Source organism: Rhineura floridana, chromosome 13, assembly GCF_030035675.1.
Source record: "Rhineura floridana isolate rRhiFlo1 chromosome 13, rRhiFlo1.hap2, whole genome shotgun sequence".
In the NCBI taxonomy this organism is placed as follows: domain Eukaryota; kingdom Metazoa; phylum Chordata; class Lepidosauria; order Squamata; family Rhineuridae; genus Rhineura; species Rhineura floridana.
In genome coordinates, this window is record NC_084492.1 from 33193566 (window position 1) to 33217347 (window position 23782).

General features: G+C 43.5%; 1 protein-coding gene across 1 annotated transcript in view; it reads left to right on the forward strand.

Annotated features, from left to right (window-relative positions):
• SLC6A2 (solute carrier family 6 member 2) overlaps positions 1-23782 on the forward strand; it is a 91160-nt gene that overhangs the window by 41131 nt on the left and 26247 nt on the right. Inside the window, exons 4-8 of the mRNA XM_061593660.1 lie at positions 1457-1697; positions 6615-6753; positions 10275-10409; positions 17687-17790; positions 23602-23726. Coding sequence (XP_061449644.1) covers positions 1457-1697; positions 6615-6753; positions 10275-10409; positions 17687-17790; positions 23602-23726 — 744 coding nt within the window. The remainder of the gene's footprint in view (positions 1-1456; positions 1698-6614; positions 6754-10274; positions 10410-17686; positions 17791-23601; positions 23727-23782) is intronic.

Here is a 23782-nt window from a genome sequence, read left to right on the forward strand (position 1 = left end):
TCATCTCAAAAAGGATATTATAGAGTTGGAAAAGGTTCAGAAGAGGGCAACCAGAATGATCAAGGGGATGGAGCGACTCCCTTACGAGGAAAGGTTACAGCATTTGGGGCTTTTTAGTTTAGAGAAAAGGGGGGTCAGAGGAGACATGATAGAAGAGTATAAAATTATGCATGGCATTGAGAAAATGGATAGAGAAAAGTTCTTCTCCCTCTCTCATAATACTAGAACTCGTGGACATTCAAAGAAGCTGAATGTTGGAAGATTCAGGACAAAAGGAAGTACTTCTTTACTCAGCGCATAGTTAAACTATGGAATTTGCTCCCACAAGATGCAGTAATGGCCACCAGCTTGGATGGCTTTAAAAGAAGATTAGACAAATTCATGGAGGACAGGGCTATCAATGGCTACTAGCCATGATGGCTGTGCTGTGCCACCCTAGTCAGAGGCAGCATGCTTCTGAAAACCAGTTGCCGGAAGCCTCAGGAGGGGAGAGTGTTCTTGCACTCGGGTCCTGCTTGCGGGCTTCCCCCAGGCACCTGGTTGGCCACTGTGAGAACAGGATGCTGGACTAGATGGGCCACTGGCCTGATCCAGCAGGCTCTTCTTATGTTCTTATGTTCTTATGCTGTTTTAGTATCTTTTTTAAAAAAAATTATAGGTTGACCCTGGCATTCCAGTTAAAACCAAAGAAAACTGTGCAATGAAAGTTTTGCATTTGCAATTTATAATAATTTATTACACGTTCTTTAAAAGGTTAATTTAATTGTTCTTACAATACTTTAGCTCATTTCTTTTTGTAATTAGTATAAAGTGTTTGTTTGTTTGTTTGTTTGATGGGGATTCCAACCCTGCCTTTCAACTAAAAGGGCTGGAGGCGTTTAAGCAGAGGCTGGACAAGCCATCTGTAAGGGATGCTGTAGTAGTTGCATTCTACATTGCAGATCCTATGCTGAGCAGGGCTTGGACTAGATGACCTCCAAGATATCTTCCAACCTGATGATTCTATTAAATTTGGTTTCCATATCATCAGAAATGCAATCAAATAATCAAACATATAAGCAATATTTTAAAAGCAGAGGGTGGTATTCAATGCTACCCCTATTCAGAGTGGATATGATTAACTTGAATTCATTCATTTCAATGAATCTGCTCTAGTAGGATTTAGTTGAATAAAGCCCAGAAACAATGAAACATACAAGCAGTGTTTTAAAAGCAATGGCTGTGAATTAATTGATTGGATCTTTACAGTTCAAGCCTACGTGCTGTTTCCCCTCTCCGATTAAAAACCAGTTTTGCTTCCCAGACCCAAACACACACCTTGGTGTGGAATTTGTTTGGTAAATTGTCAGTTGGGGCGATGAGCAATGGCACCCTTTTCTAGCCCTCGCTAGGAAGATGATCCTGACACGATGTGACTTATGGCTGAATGTGTAATCCGATTTTCCTTTGTCTTCAGGTGTAGGCTATGCTGTGATACTCATAGCTCTATACGTGGGTTTCTACTACAACGTTATCATAGCTTGGTCTCTGTATTATCTGTTTGCATCCTTCACGCTGGAGGAGCTTCCCTGGACAAAGTGTGGCAACCCCTGGAACAGCCCCAACTGTACAGACCCCAAACTCATCAACGCCTCGACGTTTGCCGCTGGCACCACTTACTCCAAGTACAAGATGACTCCTGCAGCTGAATTTTATGAGTAAGTCTGGGGGGCCCGTATGGCTGTTGAAAGCAATTTGCAATTGTCCTGGGATCTATTGAAAGGCTCCTCTGGACATCCTTTTTATTGTGCATTCATCATGATTTGTACTCACAGTGGCATTAGAGCAGTTTGTGATCTCGTATGCAATAGTGCTTTCGCCTTCAATAGATACTGCTCCGTTTCCAGTCTGTGTGTGACCTGTAGGTTCCCGCTTGAAATCCTGTAACTTCATACCGCAAATGTTCCGGGTTTGTGTTTTGTCCCACTTTTGTTGTGCTTTAGCAGAATAGTGCCCCTCCAGATGGCAATAATGCGGTAACATTGGGGAAGCATCCCAGAACAATTAATAAAGTGGAATGATGTATGGGTCATCCAGTATACAGTAAATCCACCACTAATGAACTATTATTGGATCAAAGACATGTTGCAGAATATAGCCACGAAAAACACACTCACATCTCAACCAGGGCCTGACAACCTTTTTAGGCCTGTGGCGCATTTGGACTATGAGTGAGTGCTGTAGGCACCACCCCTTATAGTCACTTGTTTCCCTTCTCCTCCAGATCAACACCTCTTCCCAAGAGACAGGAAGAGAGGAAGCGCCTGCACACAAACTTCACTTATTCAAGAGATCTTGGTAAAAGTCATATCCAATATAATTAATCTGAAAAGTGCATAGAGATGAAAGAGGAAGTGGGAAAGAATGTCACTTTTCCAACTTCCTCCTTGAGTTCTATCTACTTTTCAGGGGAGAGAAAGGTCATGACTAAAGAGACAATGGGGGAGACTGGAGGCTTCCTGGGCATCACAGGGAGACTTTAAGGATGCTATTGTGCCCATGAGTACTATATTGGAGACCTTGGTTTAGCCATCTCCATCTATCTCCTTCTGTACGGAAGTTGTGTTTTCCAGGAAGTAGATAAAGGATTCCTTTCTGAACTGTGAACACAAGATGACTAAAGGCCCATCTAGTCCAATATCCTGCTTTCCACAGGAGCCAAGCAGATGCCTCCAGGAAGCCTACATGCAGGACATGATGGCAGTAGCTGTTTCCCATTATTGCTGCTCAGCAGCTGGCATCTAGTAGCAGACTTTGAACATTGCTGTCCCATCTAGCCATCGTTCCCTCTAATAGCAAACTTGGGTGTTGAGTGCTGACATGACTGCATGCGGAACCCAGGTTCAATCCCCAACATCTCCAGGAAACAGGACCTGTTAGCAGGTGATGGGAAAGACCTTTGCCTGAGACCCTGGACAGCTGCTACTGCTCACAGGAACGTAGGAAGCTGTTCTGTACTAAGTCTGACCATTTGTCCATCTAGCTCAGTACACTGTCTGGTAGCAGCTCTCCAGAGTTCAGACAGGGAGCATTCCCAGCGTTATCTGGAGATATCAAGGACCTTTGCATGCAATGCTGGTGCTCCACTACTGAGCCACAGTCCTTCCCTTAAATGATTATTTTCTATACTGACTGGTAATGGCTATCCTGGTCCAGATACATTGGATGGATGCTGTTGGTGTTGTTGGTGTTGGTGATGATGATACAACTCTTAGAAATTATCTCAGAAAATTAAAGTAAAACAGGATGCTTTTTTCCCCCCAAAATGGAATAATTGTGTTTTTCTTACTAATAAGAACAACGGCACAAGGACACTCCCAGCCCAATACATGACAATTTGGAGGGGGAAAAAGTTAATGATTAAAGTGTCTTTGGTGGTGTTGATGATGCCTTGAGTCCTGTCTCTTTGACAAAAATGATAATGGTGATTGTTAGACCCATAACACGGAAGAATATTCTGTTAGCTCAGCTGTTATGACAGTACTTTCTAGGCCTTTTCTTTGGTCTGGAGTTAACTGCTGTTGCTATTTGTTTTGATTTATTTCGTTCTCTCTCTCTTTTCAAGTTAGCCTTGGAGACATCTAACCAAGTATCTGTCATGTAATTATAGTTTGGCCTTGATGGTAGTTAGACCAGTAGGTTCTCCTTGGATAAATGGTGTTCTGAAACATTTTCACCCTAAGCCTTAAACTTATTTTGTAGATGGTTGGAATCTATGGAACTAGAGTTTCTACATCATGTGTTTAGCAGAAAGGTATTTAGGTTTGTTTTTTCTGGCTCCATCTTCAAGATCAAGATCGAAAAACAAAGTGGGCACATCCCATCAAGGTACGTCATGTTCTTTTAAATGCTGTTTCCTGTTTAGGGTTCATATCCTTTTAACAGCGCCATAAAGAGTAGACTTTCAGCAAAGCTCACAAAGAAGAAATGGAATACACAATAAAGGGTGATCTAAAGGTTTTATGTTTAGTTTGTATCCCTAATAACAATAATCTTTTCTTTTCTTTTTTTACAAAGCACTCTAAGTCTCAAAACGCTTTATGCATTATTTTAGCCATACTTGTAACACTTCTGTAAGGTAGACTGGAGGGAGATTTAGGGTGGTATTCAACTTACTCAGAGTGAACCCATTGAAATTAATCAACCTAAGTTGGTCATGTTCATTAACTTCAATTGTCTACTCTAAGTAGAACAAGCATTCAAGGTGAGACATGGTAATTTGCCTGAGCCACCCATGGCTGAGATCAGGTTGTGCTTGAGTGGGAAGATTTTTTATTTATTGATTTATTGTACTTATTCAGAAAATAAAAATAAACTGCTTGCTCAAAAAGACAAACAAATCTCTGAGTGGTGTATGAGACCAATTATGTATAAAACAAGATTGAAAGAGACAATTAAAAACAAGTATACATAAAACATCTTTAAAAAAATATAAAATCAATAAGAGATTTAAAACAAATGGATTGTATTTAGCTAAGTCCTACTAATAGACCCACTGAAATTAATGAACTGAAGTTAGTCCTGTCCATTAACTTCAATAGATTTACTCTGAGTAAAACTAATATTGAATCCAACCCATTACTCTCTATCTATTAATAGCTCCATCCTGAATTTCCTGATAGGTTTGTTCTTTATTCACTTTTCTTCATGCACCAATGTGAAAAGACTGACCGTGGAGGCACAAGTTGCTTAGAGACTTTTTGGGATGTGATGGGATCTATGGAGAGAAATTTGCATGAAAATTGTTATTTTAAAGTCCTTTTTGATTGCCTTTACTTTAAATTAGCAATCTGCTTCAATCACTTTACTTTCCACCACCACAACCTTTTTATTTTCTTTTTCTAAATCAGACTAGCACTGAATACCGCCCAGTGTAATTATATCATATGTCTGAAGAGGCTTGCTGGAACAGAAGAGTGTTCAGGACGTATCTGAAATAGTACTGTGAAGGTGCCTGCCTAATGTCAATAGGCAGGGAGTTGCAGAATGCAGGTGCCGCCATGCTAAAGCAATGAATATGGATGAACAATGGGCATCTGGTTCAGAGCCTGCAGGGGCAGACTGACTGCAGTCTTGCACAATCTATTTCCTTTTTTAAAAACAGGAAACCCATGCAACGAGAGCAACAGGATTGAGGGGGCTCTTGTCAATCTGTCCTCCCTTCTGCATCAGTGAACTTTGGCAAGCTTACCTTGCGGTAGATTTTATTTAGTTCCACACAGCATTTGAAGCTGTATTCCTTATTTATTTGTTTATTTATTACATTTATATCCCAACTTGTCTCCAAGGAGCTCAAGATGGTATACACGATTCTCCCCCTCCACATTTAATCCCCATAGCAACCCTGTGAGGTAGGTTAGGGTGAGAGCCAGTGACTGGCCCAAGGTCACCTAGTGAGCTTCATGGATGAGTGGGATTTTGATCCCTCAGGTCCTAGTCCAGCACTCTAACCACTACACCACTCTACCTAGATCTGGCAATCAGCAGTACTCTGATCAGTGCTGGACAGCTTGAGAGCTGCCTTTTAATTCCCCCAGCATCACTCGGAAGCACTGCAGAGAATTAAAAGGGCAGCTCCCAGACCCATGCAATTTTTTTTAGGGCAGGCATCAGCAATAGATCCTGGGGACCAGTGTCTAACCTGGCCCCATTGTCCACATGGAAAGTTCTCTAAATCAGGGGTGGGGAGCCTTTTTTCAGCCCAAGGGCCATAATCTCTTCTAGGCAATTTTCAGAGGGCCACACACCAGTAGTGGGCAAGGCATGGCCAGAGGCAAAAGCGGCAGAGCAATACATGTTAACTTTACCCTTGTACAGTAGGCTGGTTTCTACATACCGCTCTCTGTCCTCCATCCAGGCAGGCAAGATGCATCATCAGACTTCAAGGACATATTCAAGCCAGGCAAAAACACTCAAGGAAGATGCAGAGCAGGGCCAGTAAGGGGTGTGGCTGGGGAGGAGGCGTGGCCTAAGGAGAACCAAAACCCAGACAGAGAAGATTAGATGGTTTCATTCAGTTCCTGGGCCTGAGCTTCCCCGCTCCTGGTCTTGATGGATGCACCAAGGGTGTATACTTGGGGAATCTTAACAGCTAAAGCATCAATCTGTGCTGTCTGATCCTCCCGAGTGTGCACGTTTGCTTAAGAAAATAAGAAATGACTTGATGGAGCAGATCACGATCCACCTAGTCTAGTCTTCTTTGCAACAATCCCAGAAACTAAAAACACTATGTGGATCACCAAAGGTTTATTAGTAGCCTACTGGTGATTGGACATGGGCTACCTTCTGCTCAACCCTGGCTAACAGGAATGATAAAATATGTCCAGTGGGTGACCCCAATCGAGGAAACTTAGATGACCCATCCCGAAATCAAACTGACTTGCCTATGATTTTTCTGATTGAGGTTTTTTTTTTTTTTTGCTTTTTCTGTTTTGCAGACTCCTTGAGGAAGGCTTGATCTAGACAAACAGCTCATTCTTACCTGAAACCACAGTTGCAAATGGGAAGCAGGTGAATGATTGTTTCTCCATATAAATGAATCTAACTCAATCGCTCTCCTGTCTCTTTTTGGTTAGACGGCGAGTTTTGCAGCTTCACCAAAGCCGTGGGATTCAGGATGTCGGCTTGCCCCGATGGCAGCTCATACTGTGTCTCTTGGTGGTGGTGATTGTTCTTTTCTTTAGCCTGTGGAAGGGTGTGAAGACTTCAGGAAAGGTAGGTAAACACTTTCCTAATACATAGCTTTTTTTTTTTAAGAAGAGGCTTTTCTATTAATATTTTGGTTACTTCGGATATAATGCCAAACCATAGTTTGTGCAGAATGTTGTCTACATTCCAAACCATGCTGTGTGTGTTCCACATATACAACCACACTGTAGCTTGTGCAGTTTCCATCTGTTCTTCCCTTCACCTTCCCTGCTGTTATCCCAAGCAGTGGAGGACCCCTAAACTGTGAACTTCCTTCAGAGAGAGTGCAAACCCTTTCTGAAACTGGTTGTACCCATCTATAATGATAGGCTCCCACACTCACAGTACTTCTGTCTTGCTTTAATTTAGTTTCAGCTTCTTCAACCTGTAATCTATTCCAGACTATCCAAACTATATCCAGAGATCCATTCAGACTTCCATAGCCTCCTTGGTTTAGATCTGGGATACTCAACATGGTTTGATCATCGTGTTTTTTAACTAATCACAGTTAGACCAAGCCACAGTTCACTGAGTTTGGACTTAAACAGGGAACTCTGCTTAGTTCAAGCAGAAGCTTTCAGTGTTCTCTTCATGCGTGTGAAGGAGGACGAGATCCATCCATGAAAGCTGCTCCACGTGAAAGCTGAAAAATAAAGTCCAGAGGGTCACATCACTCAAAAATGCTTGGAAGTTGTTTAAAAACACTATATTAGAAGCTCAACTGGAGTGCATACCGCAGATCAGAAAAGGTACCGCCAGGGCCAAGAAGATGCCAGCATGGTTAACGAGCAAAGTCAAGGAAGCTCTTAGAGGCAAAAAGTCTTCCTTCAAAAAATGGAAGTCTTGTCCGAATGAAGAAAATAAAAAAGAACACAAACTCTGGCAAAAGAAATGCAAGAAGACAATAAGGGATGCTAAAAAAGAATTTGAGGAGCACATTGCTAAGAACATAAAAACCAACAACAAAAAATTCTATAAATACATTCAAAGCAGGAGACCATCTAGGGAGACAATTGGACCCTTGGATGATAAGGGAGTCAAAGGTGTACTAAAGAACGATAAGGAGATTGCAGAGAAGCTAAATGAATTCTTTGCATCTGTCTTCACAGTGGAAGATATAGGGCAGATCCCTGAACCTGAACTAACATTTGCAGGAAGGGATTCTGAGGAACTAAGACAAATAGTGGTAACGAGAGAGGAAGTTCTAAGCTTAATGGACAATATAAAAACTGACAAATCACCGGGCCCGGATGGCATCCACCCGAGAGTTCTCAAAGAACTCAAAGGAGAAATTGCTGATCTGCTAACTAAAATATGTAACTTGTCCCTCGGGTCCTCCTCCGTGCCTGAGGACTGGAAAGTGGCAAATGTAACACCAATCTTCAAAAAGGGATCCAGAGGGGATCCTGGAAATTACAGGCCAGTTAGCTGAACTTCTGTCCCTGGAAAACTGGTAGAAAGTATTATTAAAGCTAGATTAACCAAGCACATAGAAGAACAAGCCTTGCTGAAGCAGAGCCAGCATGGCTTCTGCAAGGGAAAGTCCTGTCTCAGTAACCTATTAGAATTCTTTGAGAGTGTCAACAAGCATATAGATAGAGGTGATCCAGTGGACATAGTGTACTTAGACTTTCAAAAAGTGTTTGACAAGGTACCTCACCAAAGGCTTCTGAGGAAGCTTAGCAGTCATGGAATAAGAGGAGAGGTCCTCTTGTGGATAAGGAATTGGTTAAGAAGCAGAAAGCAGAGAGTAGGAATAAATGGACAGTTCTCCCAATGGAGGGCTGTAGAAAGTGGAGTCCCTCAAGGATCGGTATTGGGACCTGTACTTTTCAACTTGTTCATTAATGACCTAGAATTAGGAGTGAGCAGTGAAGTGGCCAAGTTTGCTGACGACACTAAATTGTTCAGGGTTGTTAAAACAAAAAGGGATTGCGAAGAGCTCCAAAAAGACCTCTCCAAACTGAGTGAATGGGCGGAAAAATGGCAAATGCAATTCAATATAAACAAGTGTAAAATTATGCATATTGGAGCAAAAAATCTGAATTTCACATATACGCTCATGGGGTCTGAACTGGCGGTGACCGACCAGGAGAGAGACCTCGGGGTTGTAGTGGACAGCACGATGAAAATGTCGACCCAGTGTGCGGCAGCTGTGAAAAAGGCAAATTCCATGCTAGCAATAATTAGGAAAGGTATTGAAAATAAAACAGCCGATATCATCATGCCGTTGTATAAATCTATGGTGCGGCCGCATTTGGAATACTGTGTACAGTTCTGGTTGCCTCATCTCAAAAAGGATATTATAGAGTTGGAAAAGGTTCAGAAGAGGGCAACCAGAATGATCAAGGGGATGGAGCGACTCCCTTACGAGGAAAGGTTACAGCATTTGGGGCTTTTTAGTTTAGAGAAAAGGGGGGTCAGAGGAGACATGATAGAAGAGTATAAAATTATGCATGGCATTGAGAAAATGGATAGAGAAAAGTTCTTCTCCCTCTCTCATAATACTAGAACTCGTGGACATTCAAAGAAGCTGAATGTTGGAAGATTCAGGACAAACAAAACGAAGTACTTCTTTACTCAGCGCATAGTTAAACTATGGAATTTGCTCCCACAAGATGCAGTAATGGCCACCAGCTTGGATGGCTTTAAAAGAAGATTAGACAAATTCATGGAGGACAGGGCTATCAATGGCTACTAGCCATGATGGCTGTGCTGTGCCACCCTAGTCAGAAGCAGCATGCTTCTGAAAACCAGTTGCCGGAAGCCTCAGGAGGGGAGAGTGTTCTTGCACTCGGGTCCTGCTTGCGGGCTTCCCCCAGGCACCTGGTTGGCCACTGTGAGAACAGGATGCTGGACTAGATGGGCCACTGGCCTGATCCAGCAGGCTCTTCTTATGTTCTTATGTTCTTATGAGATTGTGAGAACCCAAGGCTCATACAGCCTTGTCCTCATAACAACAAACCATGGCCATCATCATGGCCTTATTCACATGCCACAATAAGCCACAGTTTGCACTTAACTATGGTGAACGTGTTTCCCCCTTCCGAATAGGTTCTGAAGTGGTTTCCTCCTTTGGTTTATTTCTAGCTTACCACACATTTTTGGAAAACAAACCACAGTCTGGGCTTGGACAACATGCCAGGCCACACCATGGCTTGTTTGAGGTGCACGGGCATTGCATGTGTGTGTGTGAGAAGGGACCCATGTGACAGGGAGAAGGCATGTTCATGATTAAACTAAGACATATTGTAGGTTACCATGTCATGGTCTGCATCTGTATTTGCCTGTTTGCATGTGTGAGAGAGTGGTTTAACAGTCAATCCCTTTCCTAGAGAACTCTGGGAATTGTAGCACTGTGAGGGGGACAGAGGTCTCCTAACAACCTTCAGAGCCCTAAACAAGCTACAATTCCCAGGATTCTTTGAAGAAAGCCATAACTGTTTAAAGTGGTATGATACTGCTTTAAATGTATAGCATAGATGGGCCCTGAAATGGGAAGACCATTGACCGTATTGATAAAGATTTGATTTGGTCTTAACTTATAGGTTGTATGGATAACAGCCACATTGCCTTATGTTGTATTATTTGTACTGTTAATCCATGGACTAACCTTGCCTGGTGCATACGATGGGATCAAAGCTTACCTCAACATCGATTTCAGAAGATTAAAAGAAGCCACAGTAAGTGCTCAGGTTTCATCTTTGCTTTTAACATTGAAAAGGAGATTGCAGTGAAATCATGATAAAAACAAGTTTGCTCATTGAAATACAATTGAGTTATTAGTCAATTAACAAAAAATATTTCAGTTTAGCATATTGTGTTAATGGGCTCCTTTGGGAGGAAGGGCAGGATATAAATTAAATAAATCATCATCATCATGTTCACTGAAGCTCCAAAATGCTGGGAAATTTCAGCTGTTGAGGGTTGAGCTATGTAGGCAATATGGTTATGATATGGTATCCTATGTTGTGGGTAATTCAAGTTTGATTGCTGCCACAAACTTTGGAGCTGGATGGCTATCAATAGGGAGCAACAGAAACAGGAGGTGAAATTGCTGATGTTCTATTATTGCTGTTGTTGTTGTTGTTACCCACCCTTTACCAAGAGGTCCCAGGGCAGCTTACAACAATTTTAAAACACATAGTTAAAACAGTTAAAAACAACCTAAACAACAACACAGGAAATAGGGTATATAAAAATATACATCTCTGGTGTTGAAAGCCACCAGAGGTGCGTCTTCAGCATTCACCCAATGTTGTACAATGAAATTGCCAGATGCACCTTGGTAGGGAGGGAGCTCCACAGCTTAGGGATTGCCAGAGATAATGCCCTCTCCCGTGCCACCATCCCCTGAGCTTTTGAGGAATGGAAATCAATCCAGAGAATACCATCAATGTTGGCTGTTGCTTTCAGTCTGCAAACGATATATAATTGATTTCATTTCCTCCTATTTGCATTGTGCTTCCTTTGCATTGAAAGGAATGGGGTGGAATAATGTAATGACAACGTAATTTACCTACTTTAAGTAATTAATGATATAAATTACCTAAGTTACATAATTTCACCACAGTGGAGAGCAAGATGATTAACGTTGTTTTGGACAGAAGAGAAACGGCAGTGGAACAGAAATTGTGCTGCATGGGACAAATACAAGGTGGAACAAAAGACGATGCCTGTTTACACCTCTAGTTGTCAGTGGCAGAGAGGTGGACCCAAGTCCTAGATTTGTCTGTTCACTGGAGGAGGCCCATGAAGTCTATGCAACTGAAGCTATCTTGCAACTAACTCTGCCATTCCATGTTAGAAGTGCCCAACTGGCAACCATTCCCAAACACATAGGAAGAAATGTCATGATCAATAAGAAATCTCACACTTTAATCTCACATGGCTTTAAAAGAAGATTAGACAAATACATGGAGGACAGGGCTATCAATGGCTACTAGCCATGATGGCTGTGCTCTGCCACCCTAGTCAGAGGCAGCATGCTTCTGAAAACCAGTTGCCGGAAGCCTCAGGAGGGGAGAGTGTTCTTGCACTCGGGTCCTGCTTGCGGGCTTCCCCCAGGCCCCTGGTTGGCCACTGTGAGAACAGGATGCTGGACTAGATGGGCCACTGGCCTGATCCAGCAGGCTCTTCTTATGTTCTTATGTTCACTGTTTAGAAGGGTAAGATGCCACGTGCAATTTAGCTTTTGCCTATTCAGTGGCTAAGACTGCAGTCCTAATCCCTGGGCAGCAGCAGCAACAAACTTTGATGAAACAGTACAGCCACTCTGCATCCACAGCTCCAGCGTTTGCATCAACCATGGTGAAAGGTGGGGAGGGAAGGGGGAGAAATGCCCCTGTGCTGCTCCAGCTCCCAGCCTGCCACAGTGAAGAGGCTTTAACTGGGCCCGCTGCCATCATGTGACAGCAGCAGAGTCCACAAAGCATCCAGCGGATCCTGTGCTGGCCCGTCCCACTCCAATCCTCTTCCGCTGGGTACTGCTAATGGGGATGCTATTGAAACATCTGAAGCTCGCTGTAACGACATCGCAGGGCACTTCTAAAATAAAATCGCATGCATCCGTAGGGACCTAGACTCCGATGTTATGACAGACGAATCCATTGAAGTGTCCAGAACACGGTCTTGTCTTTCATTATTGGATGAGTTTCAATTGGTGCAGCTTGAGGAAGTGGACAAGGTACTTGGATTGGTGCGGGCGACCACGTCTGCTCTAGATCCTTGTCCATCTTGGCTAGTGAAGGCTACCAGGACTACTACCACCGGCTGGGCCAAGGAAGTGATAAATGCCTCCTTGAGTGAGGGAGTAGTCCCTAGTAGCCTCAAGGAGGCAGTAGTAAGACCTCTCTTAAAGAAACCTTCCTTAGACCCAGATGACCTGAACAACTATAGACCGGTGGCGAATGTCCCCTTTTTGGGCAAGGTTCTGGAGCGGGTGGTTGCCGGTCAGCTCCAGGTGCTCTTGGATGAGACCGATTATCTGGATCCGTTTCAATCCGGTTTTAGGCCTGGTTTTGGCACTGAAACAGCCGTGGTCGCCCTGTATGATGACCTTTGTCGGGAGAGGGACAGAGGGAGTGTGACTCTGTTGATTCTCCTTGATCTCTCAGCGGCGTTTGATACCATCGACCATGGTATCCTTCTGGGGAGACTCGCGGAGTTGGGAGTTGGAGGCACTGCTTGGCAGTGGTTCCGCTCCTACTTGGCGGATCGTCACCAGAAGGTAGTACTTGGGGAACATTGCTCGACTCCTTGGACTCTCCATTGTGGAGTCCCTCAGGGGTCGGTTTTGTCCCCCATGCTTTTTAACATCTACATGCAGCCTCTGGGTGCCGTCATCAGGAGTTTTGGAGTGCGTTGCCACCAGTACGCTGATGACACGCAGCTCTATTTCTCCTTTTCATCTTCTACAGGTGAGTCTGTGGATGTGCTGAATCACTGCCTGACCGCGATAATGGACTGGATGAGAGCTAATAAACTGAGACTCAATCCAGACAAGACTGAGACACTGTTGGTGAATGGCTTCCCTGCCCAGATGGTGGATGCTTACCCTGTTCTAGATGGGGTTACACTCCCCTTGAAGGAACAGGTCCGTAGTCTTGGGGTTCTTTTCGATCCTTCCTTGTCTCTGGAGGCGCAAGTGGTCACGGTGGCAAGGAATGCATTCTACCACCTTCGGTTGGTAGCCCAGCTACACCCCTATCTGGACAGGGATGACCTCGCCTCAGTTGTTCATGCTCTGGTAACTTCTAGGTTGGATTACTGTAATGCGCTCTACGTAGGGCTGCCCTTGAAGACAGTTCGGAAGCTTCAGCTAGTGCAAAACGCAGCAGCCAGACTGCTGACGAGGACCAGCTGGTCAGCGCATATAACACCTGTTCTGGCCCGTTTGCACTGGCTACCTATTTGCTTCCGAGCCAGATTCAAGGTGCTGGTTTTGACCTATAAAGCCTTACACGGCGTGGGACCGCAGTATCTTGTGGAACGCCTCTCCCGCTATGAACCGACCCGGTCACTTCGCTCAGCGTCTAAGGCCCTCCTCCGGGTACCAACCCATCGGGAAGCCCGGAGGACAGTTACTCGATCTAGGGCCTTTTCTGTAGTGGCCCCCGAATTGTTGAATAGCCTCCCCGAAGAAATACGCCTGGCGCCGACGCTTCTATCTTTTCGGCGCCAGGTTAAGACCTGGCTATGCTCCCAGGCATTTTAAAGCGTTTAATGTTACAATTTTAAATCTCTTTGTTTCAGTTTATTTATTGTGATATTTTGTATTTCTGTACTTTTAATCTTTTGTACACCGCCCAGAGAGCTATTCGCTATGGGCGGTTTAAAAATGAAATAAAATAAATAAAATAAATAAAAATAAATGCCACCAGCGATAGTTTTTGCCTGCCTGCTGTTTGGGGAGATGTATTGGGGTGCTCCTCCCCTATGGAGCTTCCCCACCAATAATGGAAGCCTGCAGAGCCAGGCAAGGCTAGGGGCTGAAACAGAGTGGACAGGGGAGGGCTTTGTGTCCTGTTTGTGGGAAACAAAAGTCTTAAACAAGGGGAGAGGGCTGTAGCTCTGTGACAGAGCATCTGCTTTACATGCAGAAGGTCCCAGGTGCCATTCCTGACATCTCCAGGGCTGGGAATGTCCCCTATTTGAAACCCTGGAGAGCCGCTGCCAGTCAGAGTAGTGAATACTGGGCTAGATGGACCAGTGGTCTGACTCAGTATAAAGCAGCTTCCTAAGTAAGATGCTGCTCTAGATGGACCTACAGTCTGATCCAGCAGGGCTTTTCTTAGTAGAGTTGGAAGGGGCCTATAAGGCCATCAAGTCCAACCCCCTGCTCAATGTAGGAATCCAAATCAAAGCATTCCCGACAGATGGCTGTCCAGCTGCCTCTTGAATGCCTCCAGTGTTGGAGAGCCCACTACCTCTCTAGGTAATTGGTTTCATTGTCGTATGGCTCTAACAGTTAGGAAGTTGTTCCTGATGTCCAGTCGAAATCTGGCTTCCTGCAACTTGAGCCCATTATTCTGTGTCCTGCACTCTGGGACAATCAAGAAGAGATCCCGGCCCTCCTCTGTGTGACAACCTTTCATGTACTTGAACAGTGCTATCATATCTCCCCTCAGTCTTCTCTTCTTCAGGCTAAACATGTCCAGTTCTTTCAGTCTCTCCCCATAGGGCTTTGTTTCCAGTCGCCTGATCATCTTATATTCCTGTGACTTTTTTTAAAGTGCCTAACTGCATCTATCTGAGTTAAAGTGGCTATGTGAAATTGTTGTCATTGGCCAGTTTTTGCAGACCTATCTTCCCAAAGTGATAAATCTTTTTTTTTTAAAAAAAAATGCACTGGCAACTTCAGTTGTCTAATTACCCAGAAGGACATATTTCAACATCATCCACTCTGGCTCCAAGATTAGTGGACCACCTTAATCTGCAAGAGGTAGAGTGCACACTCCATGGCTTTTCTCATGCTGCCTCTGAGCTTCTTGGGCGCTGTATGCTAACAGAGCATGATGGTGCTGGTACGATGGTAGGTCCCATGGCAGTCTTAGGTTTTCTGCAGATGCTTGAACTTGAAGCTCCCTGGGGTTGCTCCATTTCATCTGAGAGTTATCTGAAACTAAACAGTGTGCAATGAATCCTGGAATGCCTACAACAGGAAGTTGTAACCACATTGGCTCCCCAGTAATGAATAAATTTTGCCACATGGACGTCAAGTGTTTGAAAGGACAGTGAAATCTGAGATGTTAGGAAGAGTCTGTGTCTCTTCTTCATTGTTCTCTGTAAAGAGCTTCTTGCAAATGCTTTATAGTGTTTGTGGGTGCCCTGATTGTTTTTCTCTTCCTTAGGCTATAAATCTGCAGTTTATTATGTGTAGGCAAGAATCTTGCACTACCCAAACGTCGCAGCAATGCTAGCAATGACGCAGCACTAAAGCTTAGAAGGAGAGACTGTCTGGCACCTCTTGGGAAAATATTTGGCAAACTTGAAATAGTTTGGGAAGTACTAGGGCTGTTGAAGTCAACATATAACACAGTTGTAGATTGTAGCCTACAGCTGTGGCGTATTTGAAATTAATCTACACAAAAAACCCACCCCTCACAGAGAGTTAGATTTATTTTACAATGCAAATGGTATGAGTTAGAGATGAGAAATAAACAAATTTAAACTTAAATCATTTAGAATGTAAAATTATGGGTGTCGGGGATGGAAGGTCAGGAACCCATTATTACTAGAACAAATTATCATAGATTGATAGAATTTTGATTTGGAATTATTTTATTTGTATTTTGATTTGCGATATCTGCACATTTGAATAACATACCATTTCAGCAGTGCCTAATTCCATAAAAACTGAAATGTATGTGCTGTATAATATAGAACCTAGTGCAGGGATGGGGAATCTATGGCTCTCCAGCCTCCCACTGGCCCCAACTAACATGGCCAATGGTCAAGGAGGATGAGAGTTAGAGTCTAGTAACTTCTGGAAGGACCCAGGTTCCTCACCTCTGCTCTAGGGAAAGGTAACTGCTACACACATTACTCTTTGTGCCCACCAGTGAGGTGTATCATTCATTACCTGAGTCCAATGAGCCTCTACTTGAATTGCATATCATACAGATCCAATCCTATGACATCTTCATTGGTTACCCATTTGTTTCTAAATTCAATTCTAAGTGCTCGTGTCTTTTTTTATATCCAGTATTGGCCTAGAATTTCCTTTGCCAACCTAGTGCCCTGCAGATATTTTGTATGCCAGCATGGGGGAGTTGTCATCCAAATCATCTGGGGGGCATGGTTGGCACAAACTGTCCTAGAACCAGGATACCTTAAAAACCACCTTCTTCCATATGAAATCTGTCTGAGCCTGAAGATCAGCTTTGGAGACCAGGGGTTGTACGTAGTGTTCTACTCAGAATAGATCCATTGAAATTATTGGGCATAATTTCAATAATTTAGGCCCATTAATTTCAGTGGGCCTACTCTGACTAGACCTAGCTGGATACAACCCCAGGTGATGTGTCCCATTGGCTTTATAAAATGGTGCATCAGTGGTACTTGACACCATTTTTTGGGGGGGGAGATATGGAAATGACATGCAGATCTCTACGTGTACATTTTGGCAGTGTGCAAAAATTAAAAGATTGTGTCAGTTAGCATTGGACTATATCAAACAGATTACAGGATATAATATTCCAAATGAGCCAGTAAGAGTATTATTGAATTACTTGGAAGATGTGTTGATGTTGAGATGACTGTAAATCTATTAACAGTGGCAAATGTCAATAGCCATGCACTGGAAAAAGAAAAATAGCTCCATCTCTATCAGATTGGCTTTATAGGCTGTATTGATATATGACATACAGCTGTATTGCATAAACTTACTTCTTATGTCCAGATCCACAAAAATCAGAAGCCACACCGACACCATCTATTTAAAGCACTCTTAGACCATTTTAATAGTCATGACATCCCCCAAAGAATTCTGGGAACAGTAGTTTGCTGAGGGTGCTGAGCATTGTTAGGAGAGACCCCTTTTCCCCTCACAGAGCAAAAATTCTCAGTGGTTTAACAATCAATCCCTCTTCCCAGGGAACTCTGGGAATTGTAGCTCTGTGTCTTTAAAGTGGTATACATGGGCACATACTAGACATGGGTTCAAATTGTTGCCCATCTACACCATTTGGACTTCCGCAGACCTTCCTCTCTCACTCTGTTCATCATTTATGAAATGGATCCACACACACCAAATTATGAAATTGCAAACATACTGGGTTGTATCCAGCTAAGCTCTACCCAGAGTAGACCCACTGAAAATAATGACCCTAAGTTCATTGTATCAATTAATTGCAATAGGTCTCCTCTGAGTAGGACTAACATTGGATACAACTTATTTTTTCTTGTTGTCAAAATTCCTATCATCCATACACTACATGCCTCTGTTCTCTTTATGCAGGTATGGATTGATGCAGCCACGCAGATATTTTATTCCTTAGGGGCTGGTTTTGGGGTCCTAATTGCCTTTGCCAGCTACAATAAGTTCGACAACAATTGTTACAGGTAAGCCAAATGCTGTAAATGTGCCCAAGCATCTGTAATTGATTGATTGATTTAATCATTTTGTTTTCATAAGAATATATTTGTAATCTAGTATTGCTCCAGAGAGAAAGTATTCATTCCTGCAGTTACTGAGCATAAGAACTCAGCTGGACCAAATGAATGGCCCATCTAGTCCAGAATCCTGTTTCCCACTGTGGCCAATCAGAAGCCAGTGGGAAACCCACAAGCAGAAAAGAAGATCAACAGCCTTCTGATGTTGTTACCTAGTGACTGGTATCTGATGGCATTCAGCCTCTTATCTTGGGGAGTACCGTATAACTTAGGGCTGGAGAACCTTCTTCATCCCAAGGGCCACCTTCCCTTCTGGGCAACCTTCTAAGGGCTGCATGCTAGTAGTGGGCAAGGTCAGAGGCAGTGGCGACTGATAGCTCCGGATTTTAGTCCAAACTTTCAAGGAGCTGTCCAAGGTGTAGCACTGCCCCTCTGACATGGAGCGACCAGCCACCGCTGGCCAGAAGCAAAAGTGGGCAGAGCAACAAATGTAAATTTTACCTTTGTACAGTAGGCTACTTTCTCCGCCCTCACACTCCCATCTCTATCCTCCATCCAGGCAAGCAAGACACATTATCAGAGTTTAGGAGCACATTCCAGCCAATTGGAAACACTCAAGTAAGCTGCAGATCAGGGCCAGTGAAGGGGTGTGGCTTGGGAGGATGTGTGGCCTGCGGAGAGTCCCAAGGGCCAGGTAGAGAGGCCTGGAGGGCTGCATTTGGCGTCTGGGCCTGTCGTTCCTCACCCCTGGCTTAGCCATTGTGACTGTTAATTCTGCATTTTACGTAGCAGTTTTATTTTCACAGGGATATAAAAAAAAGGAGGGGCAATAAATATTATTGCATGTCACCCCAGTCTCTGAGCGGTGCAAGACTTACCTTGGGTTTGGTTTCCTTGAAATGAAGGTCAATGGAGACTGTGGTGTCTTATAGGGTATATGTTTTTTATTTACACATATTGACAACCTGAGCATAAGACGGAGAGGTTCTCACATTAATAGTCCATCAGATCTTGCCCCCCAAAGCCATAGTGTCTTTCCAGCTTCACCTCCAAGACAAGACTAAAAGACACAAGCCTCTCCTTATCTCCAGGATGGGGGGTGGGGGAGGAAGACCTCTCCCCTGAAAAGAGTTCCAATAGCAACAGGATCTCTTCTGGCCACATCCCTTTGGATATGCAGATTGGCCACTCAATAAGCTATTAAATCACAGGCTGACTTGGCTAAACAGTTAGCTTATGCAAAGGAAACTGGTTTGCCCAGCTTTTATCAGGTCTCTCCATTGCAGATTGTATCTCTTACAGGCACACAATTAGAAGCTACAAGGGGTTTCACAGATACCATCCAGCCCCCCTCGCACAATCTTATAACACTACCCCCTTCCCTGAAAAAGGTCTGTTGTAAACCTGCAAACAGACAACAGAATAACAGCTTCTCCTATAGATAAAAACAGGAACAGGTTAATAGAGACACTGAAACACACGTCATCAAAAGCATAGTCATAGCACAGTTACATTTTCACACAATATAATATCACTCCAGAAAGGTTTTCATTCTTGGTATTATGTATGTACAGACACACACCCAATTATGTGTGTTTAGGTGTTTGTGTGTGTGTGTGTGTGTTTATTCATTCTGCCTTTCAGTTTTACAAATTTCTAAGGTAGCATACAATTCATTAAAAAAAACAGCATTAAAACAGTTTAAAATACAAAACAGTACTAAACCAGCAGAGCAGTTTAAAATAATAAAAGCAGCAAATACCAGCATCATTGGAGTTAAGAAGTTAGAAGATTAGCGAGCCTGAGTAAATATCAAGATCTTGCCTGGCGTCTGAATGTAATTAAATGTGGCAGCAGGTGAGGCTCTTTGGGGAAAACTCTGAGGTATCCCAACTGGAAAGGCTTCCCTCTACCCGTCCACCACTAGCCTAAATCTCTGATGCTACTTGGTGAACGACTTCAGATGATGTTCTGAGAACTGCACAAGCTGATATGGCAGCAGACCAGGAAAAAGGAACCTGTGGCCTTCCAAATGTTGCTGGATGACAGCTCTCATCATCCCTAGCCATTGGCCACACTGGCTAGAGCTGACAAATAACTAGAACACCTCAGGTGGCCCATCCCAGCAGTAGTTTTACTGTCATTGTGAAGGCAAAGCTTCCTGTAGCTATTTGGAGGGAGGGGAGTATTTTATTTTATTTTTTTGTCATATGTACATTGATGAATTGTAGGTTTCATATAATCCTTTTTTCCCTTCTCCTGTGGTATAATATATTTATGTTTATGTTTTTAAATGTAAGTCACTTGGAGACCTTTTAGATAACAAGATAATAATAATAATAATAATAATAATAATAATAATAATAATAATAGGATGAATGACTCTGCCCAAAAGTGGCTATGAGTAGTACTATCCCAGCATGAAAACATCAAGATTTTCATGCATTCTTCAAATTGTTGCTGGGGAGAGATATTTAGACTACTGTGTCTATTCCAATGAGGCAACTGTTCCAAGACTGCTTTGCTGAATTTGCCAAAAACAAATCATAACAAAGCACAAAAAAATCCATGTATTGGGTTTGGCAATCTGCTATTTTCTTTGCTTCAGATTTGAACCGGGCTTTAGACTCCCAAGTGAGGTATTCCTCAGTGACGATCAATGGGAATCATTTTGTAGCAGAAGTAATACCTGTAATCACACACGGTTATCCAAATGACAACCATCTGCTTTTTTTGCAATTAGATTACCATTCATCGTCAGCAATCACTAGGAAGTGTGCCTTTAAAAAGAGAGAAGGAGGGAGCTGTTTCCTCCATAATTGCTTTTATCCTGTAATCTGAGTAAATGTGCCATGAAACCTCCAAAAAGGAAAACAAAAATGCCTCCCCCACCACCACCACCCTGCTCAAGGCAATGGTCACAATTGCATTACATTGTTCAAAGATTAATAATCGTGTCTTCCGGAACACAGGAAACAGCCTTATACCATGGGTCCATCTTGCTCAGCGTTGCCTACACTGACTGGCAGCAGCTCTCCAGGGTTGCAGGCAGGGAATTTTTCCCAGTTCTACCTGGATATGCCAGTAGGGATTGAACCTGGGACCTTTTGCATGCAAGGCAGACACTCTGCCACTGAGCTATGGCCCTTCTGCTTTTATACCCATGTTTTTTGCCCTCAGTCAAAAATAGTTATCCGTCCCTTCTTTACTGTTTTATCTTAAATCCTTTCAATTGGACGTGAGGAGTGTGGCCCTCCAGATGTTATTGGACTCCAACTGCCATCAGTCCCATGAGCCAATGGTCAAAGTATGATGGGAGCTGGCCGTCTTCCATCATACCTTGAGAAATGTCATTTTCACTTTGAACAGAGTGTGTGCTTTATGAAGAACCTTCATATAGTTTCAGTTATTATGTTGCTGTGAAAGGATATACAGATACAGGGACGGATCATAGCTTAGTCGTTTGCATGGTTTAATCCTTGGCATCTCTATGTAGAACCAGAAAAAGACTACTGTCTAAAACCCTGGAGAGTCTCTACCAGTCAGAGTAAACCAGGGGTTCCCAAACAGTGGTCTACGGACCAACAGCAGCCCACAAGCTCTATTCATGTGGTCTGCCGTTGTCTGCAACAACACAATTAAAAATCATACAGCATCTAGCACAGCACGTTGCAATTGCTACAACAGGCAGGAAAAAAATCATTCAGACACTCGCAGTTTTCAAGTGGTCCGTGGAGAGAGAAAACTGGTGTAGACAATGCTGAACCAGATAAACCAACGGTCTGACTTGATATAAGGCGCCTTCCTATGTTCCTTCCTACAAATGAGCTTGTGGTAGACAGATCCTGAGTATGGTCCTATTAAGATGACATGTGTGTCATACCTGAACCAGGCCTGAGGCCAGTGATGACTGGTCGATTAGAGCACATGGAGCACAGCCCCACCAGTCTCAGTCTGTGCTTAGCCAGCCCCCACCTGCCTGCCTTCTTATTAACAACCAGTCCAGAGGGCAGCACTGGCTGTCCACTTTCTTCTTCTTAGTTTCAGTGTTGCCCTTTTAGAACTCAACAGGGAGGAGGATGGGGGCAAACTCTGTCTCCACGTACTGTTGAGATCCCTGCCTTCCACCCTACCAGTCCTAATGGGCATCAGCCACCACTGCCTGAAGCCTGATGTAAGAGCTATTTCACAGTAGGACAGACTGCTGTAGGAGGTGGTGGGCTCTCCTTCACTGGACACATTTAAGCAGAGGCTAGTTGTCCGTCTGTTAGGGTTGTTGTAGTTGCAAGTTTCTTGCAGTGAGCAGAGGGCTGGACCAGATGGCCTCCTGGGTACCTTCCAACTCTCATCTGACATGCTCCTCCCCACACTCGTCTCTGTCACCTGAGAAAGCAGAGAGCAACTGACAGAACTGGTAGATCCCATGCTCAAAATTTCCCTGATCCTGAGAGACAGAAACAAGGGATGTAGTAGATTTAACCTTGCACAATTTTGAATTTAGGGACACCCTACTAGAGTAGAGCTGGGCGCAAACATGCCCCCAAATTCACCATCCTTTGGATTGGTGGCTGAGGGGGGGGAGACTTTCATCGATATCTTTCAAGTGCAGGAGAAATGTTATTAATTTTCAGGGCTTGAGGACTGAGGTCTTACTAAGGCTCCATCTGCACTGTATATTTAAATTTTATATTTATTTATTTATTTATTGAACTTGTATACTGCCCCATAGCCGAAGCTCTCTGGGCGGTTTACAGCAATCAAAACCATTAAAACAAATATACAATTCAAAACACATATTTCAAAAACAATTTAAAACACAATTTTATTTAAAACAATATAAAAACAATTTAAAACACATGCTAAAATGCCTGGGATAAGAGGAAAGTCTTGACCTGGCGCCGAAAAGATAACAGTGTCAGCAAAATCATTTCATAATTTGGGGGCCACCACTGAGAAGGCCCTCTCCCTTGTTGCCACCCTCCGAGCTTCCCCTGGAGTAGGCACCTGGAGGAGGGTCTTTGATCTTGAACGTAGTGTATGGGTGGGTTCGTATCGGGAGAGGCGTTCCATCAGTTATTGTGGTCCCAAGCCATGTAAGGCTTTATAGGTCAAAACCAGCACCTTGAATCGAGCTCGGAAACATACAGGCAGCCAATGCAAGCAGGCCAGAATCGGTTTTATATGTTCGGACCGTCTGGTCCCTGTTACCAATCTGGCCGCTGCATTTTGCACAAGCTGCATTTTCCGAACTGTCTTCAAAGGCAGCCCCATGTAGAGTGCATTGCAGTAATCTAATTTGTACCATTTAAACAGTTCCCCCAAAGAATCTTTAGAACTGTAGTCTGTTAATGGTGCTGAGAGTGGTCAGGAGACCCCTCTTTCCTCCTGGAGCTACAATTCCCAGAGTGGCTTAATAATCCCTTGTCCCAGGGAACTCCACACTGGTTTGGAGATCTGTTGAGATTTCATTTTGGCTAGATGGGGCCCTTGATTCTCCCTGAGGCCTCTGTTTCTGAAGCTTTGACTGCTCCACTCAAAACTGAAATCTACCACAAGATGTTGCCTCAAAACACATGTTTCAGAATATGATGATACGGATGCAAATTGATGCATGGGTGGTGGGATTAAAAATGGCGGTCAGATTTTTACCCCTCAAACTTGCATTTGGTTCTTCTGAAGTGGTATTGCACTAAAACGGTTCTTAAATGGGTTTAGGCACTGGATCATCCTTGCTATAGATCATCTCTTGATTTCTCTTAGGGATGCACTGATGACCAGCACCATCAATTGTGTCACTAGCTTCATCTCAGGATTTGCAATCTTTTCTATCTTGGGCTACATGGCTCACATATACAAAGTCAGAATTCAAGATGTGGCCACTGAAGGTAAGAATGCTTCCCTACCACACTGCCCAGTCAAACTGAATACTTTCTTCTTTTCA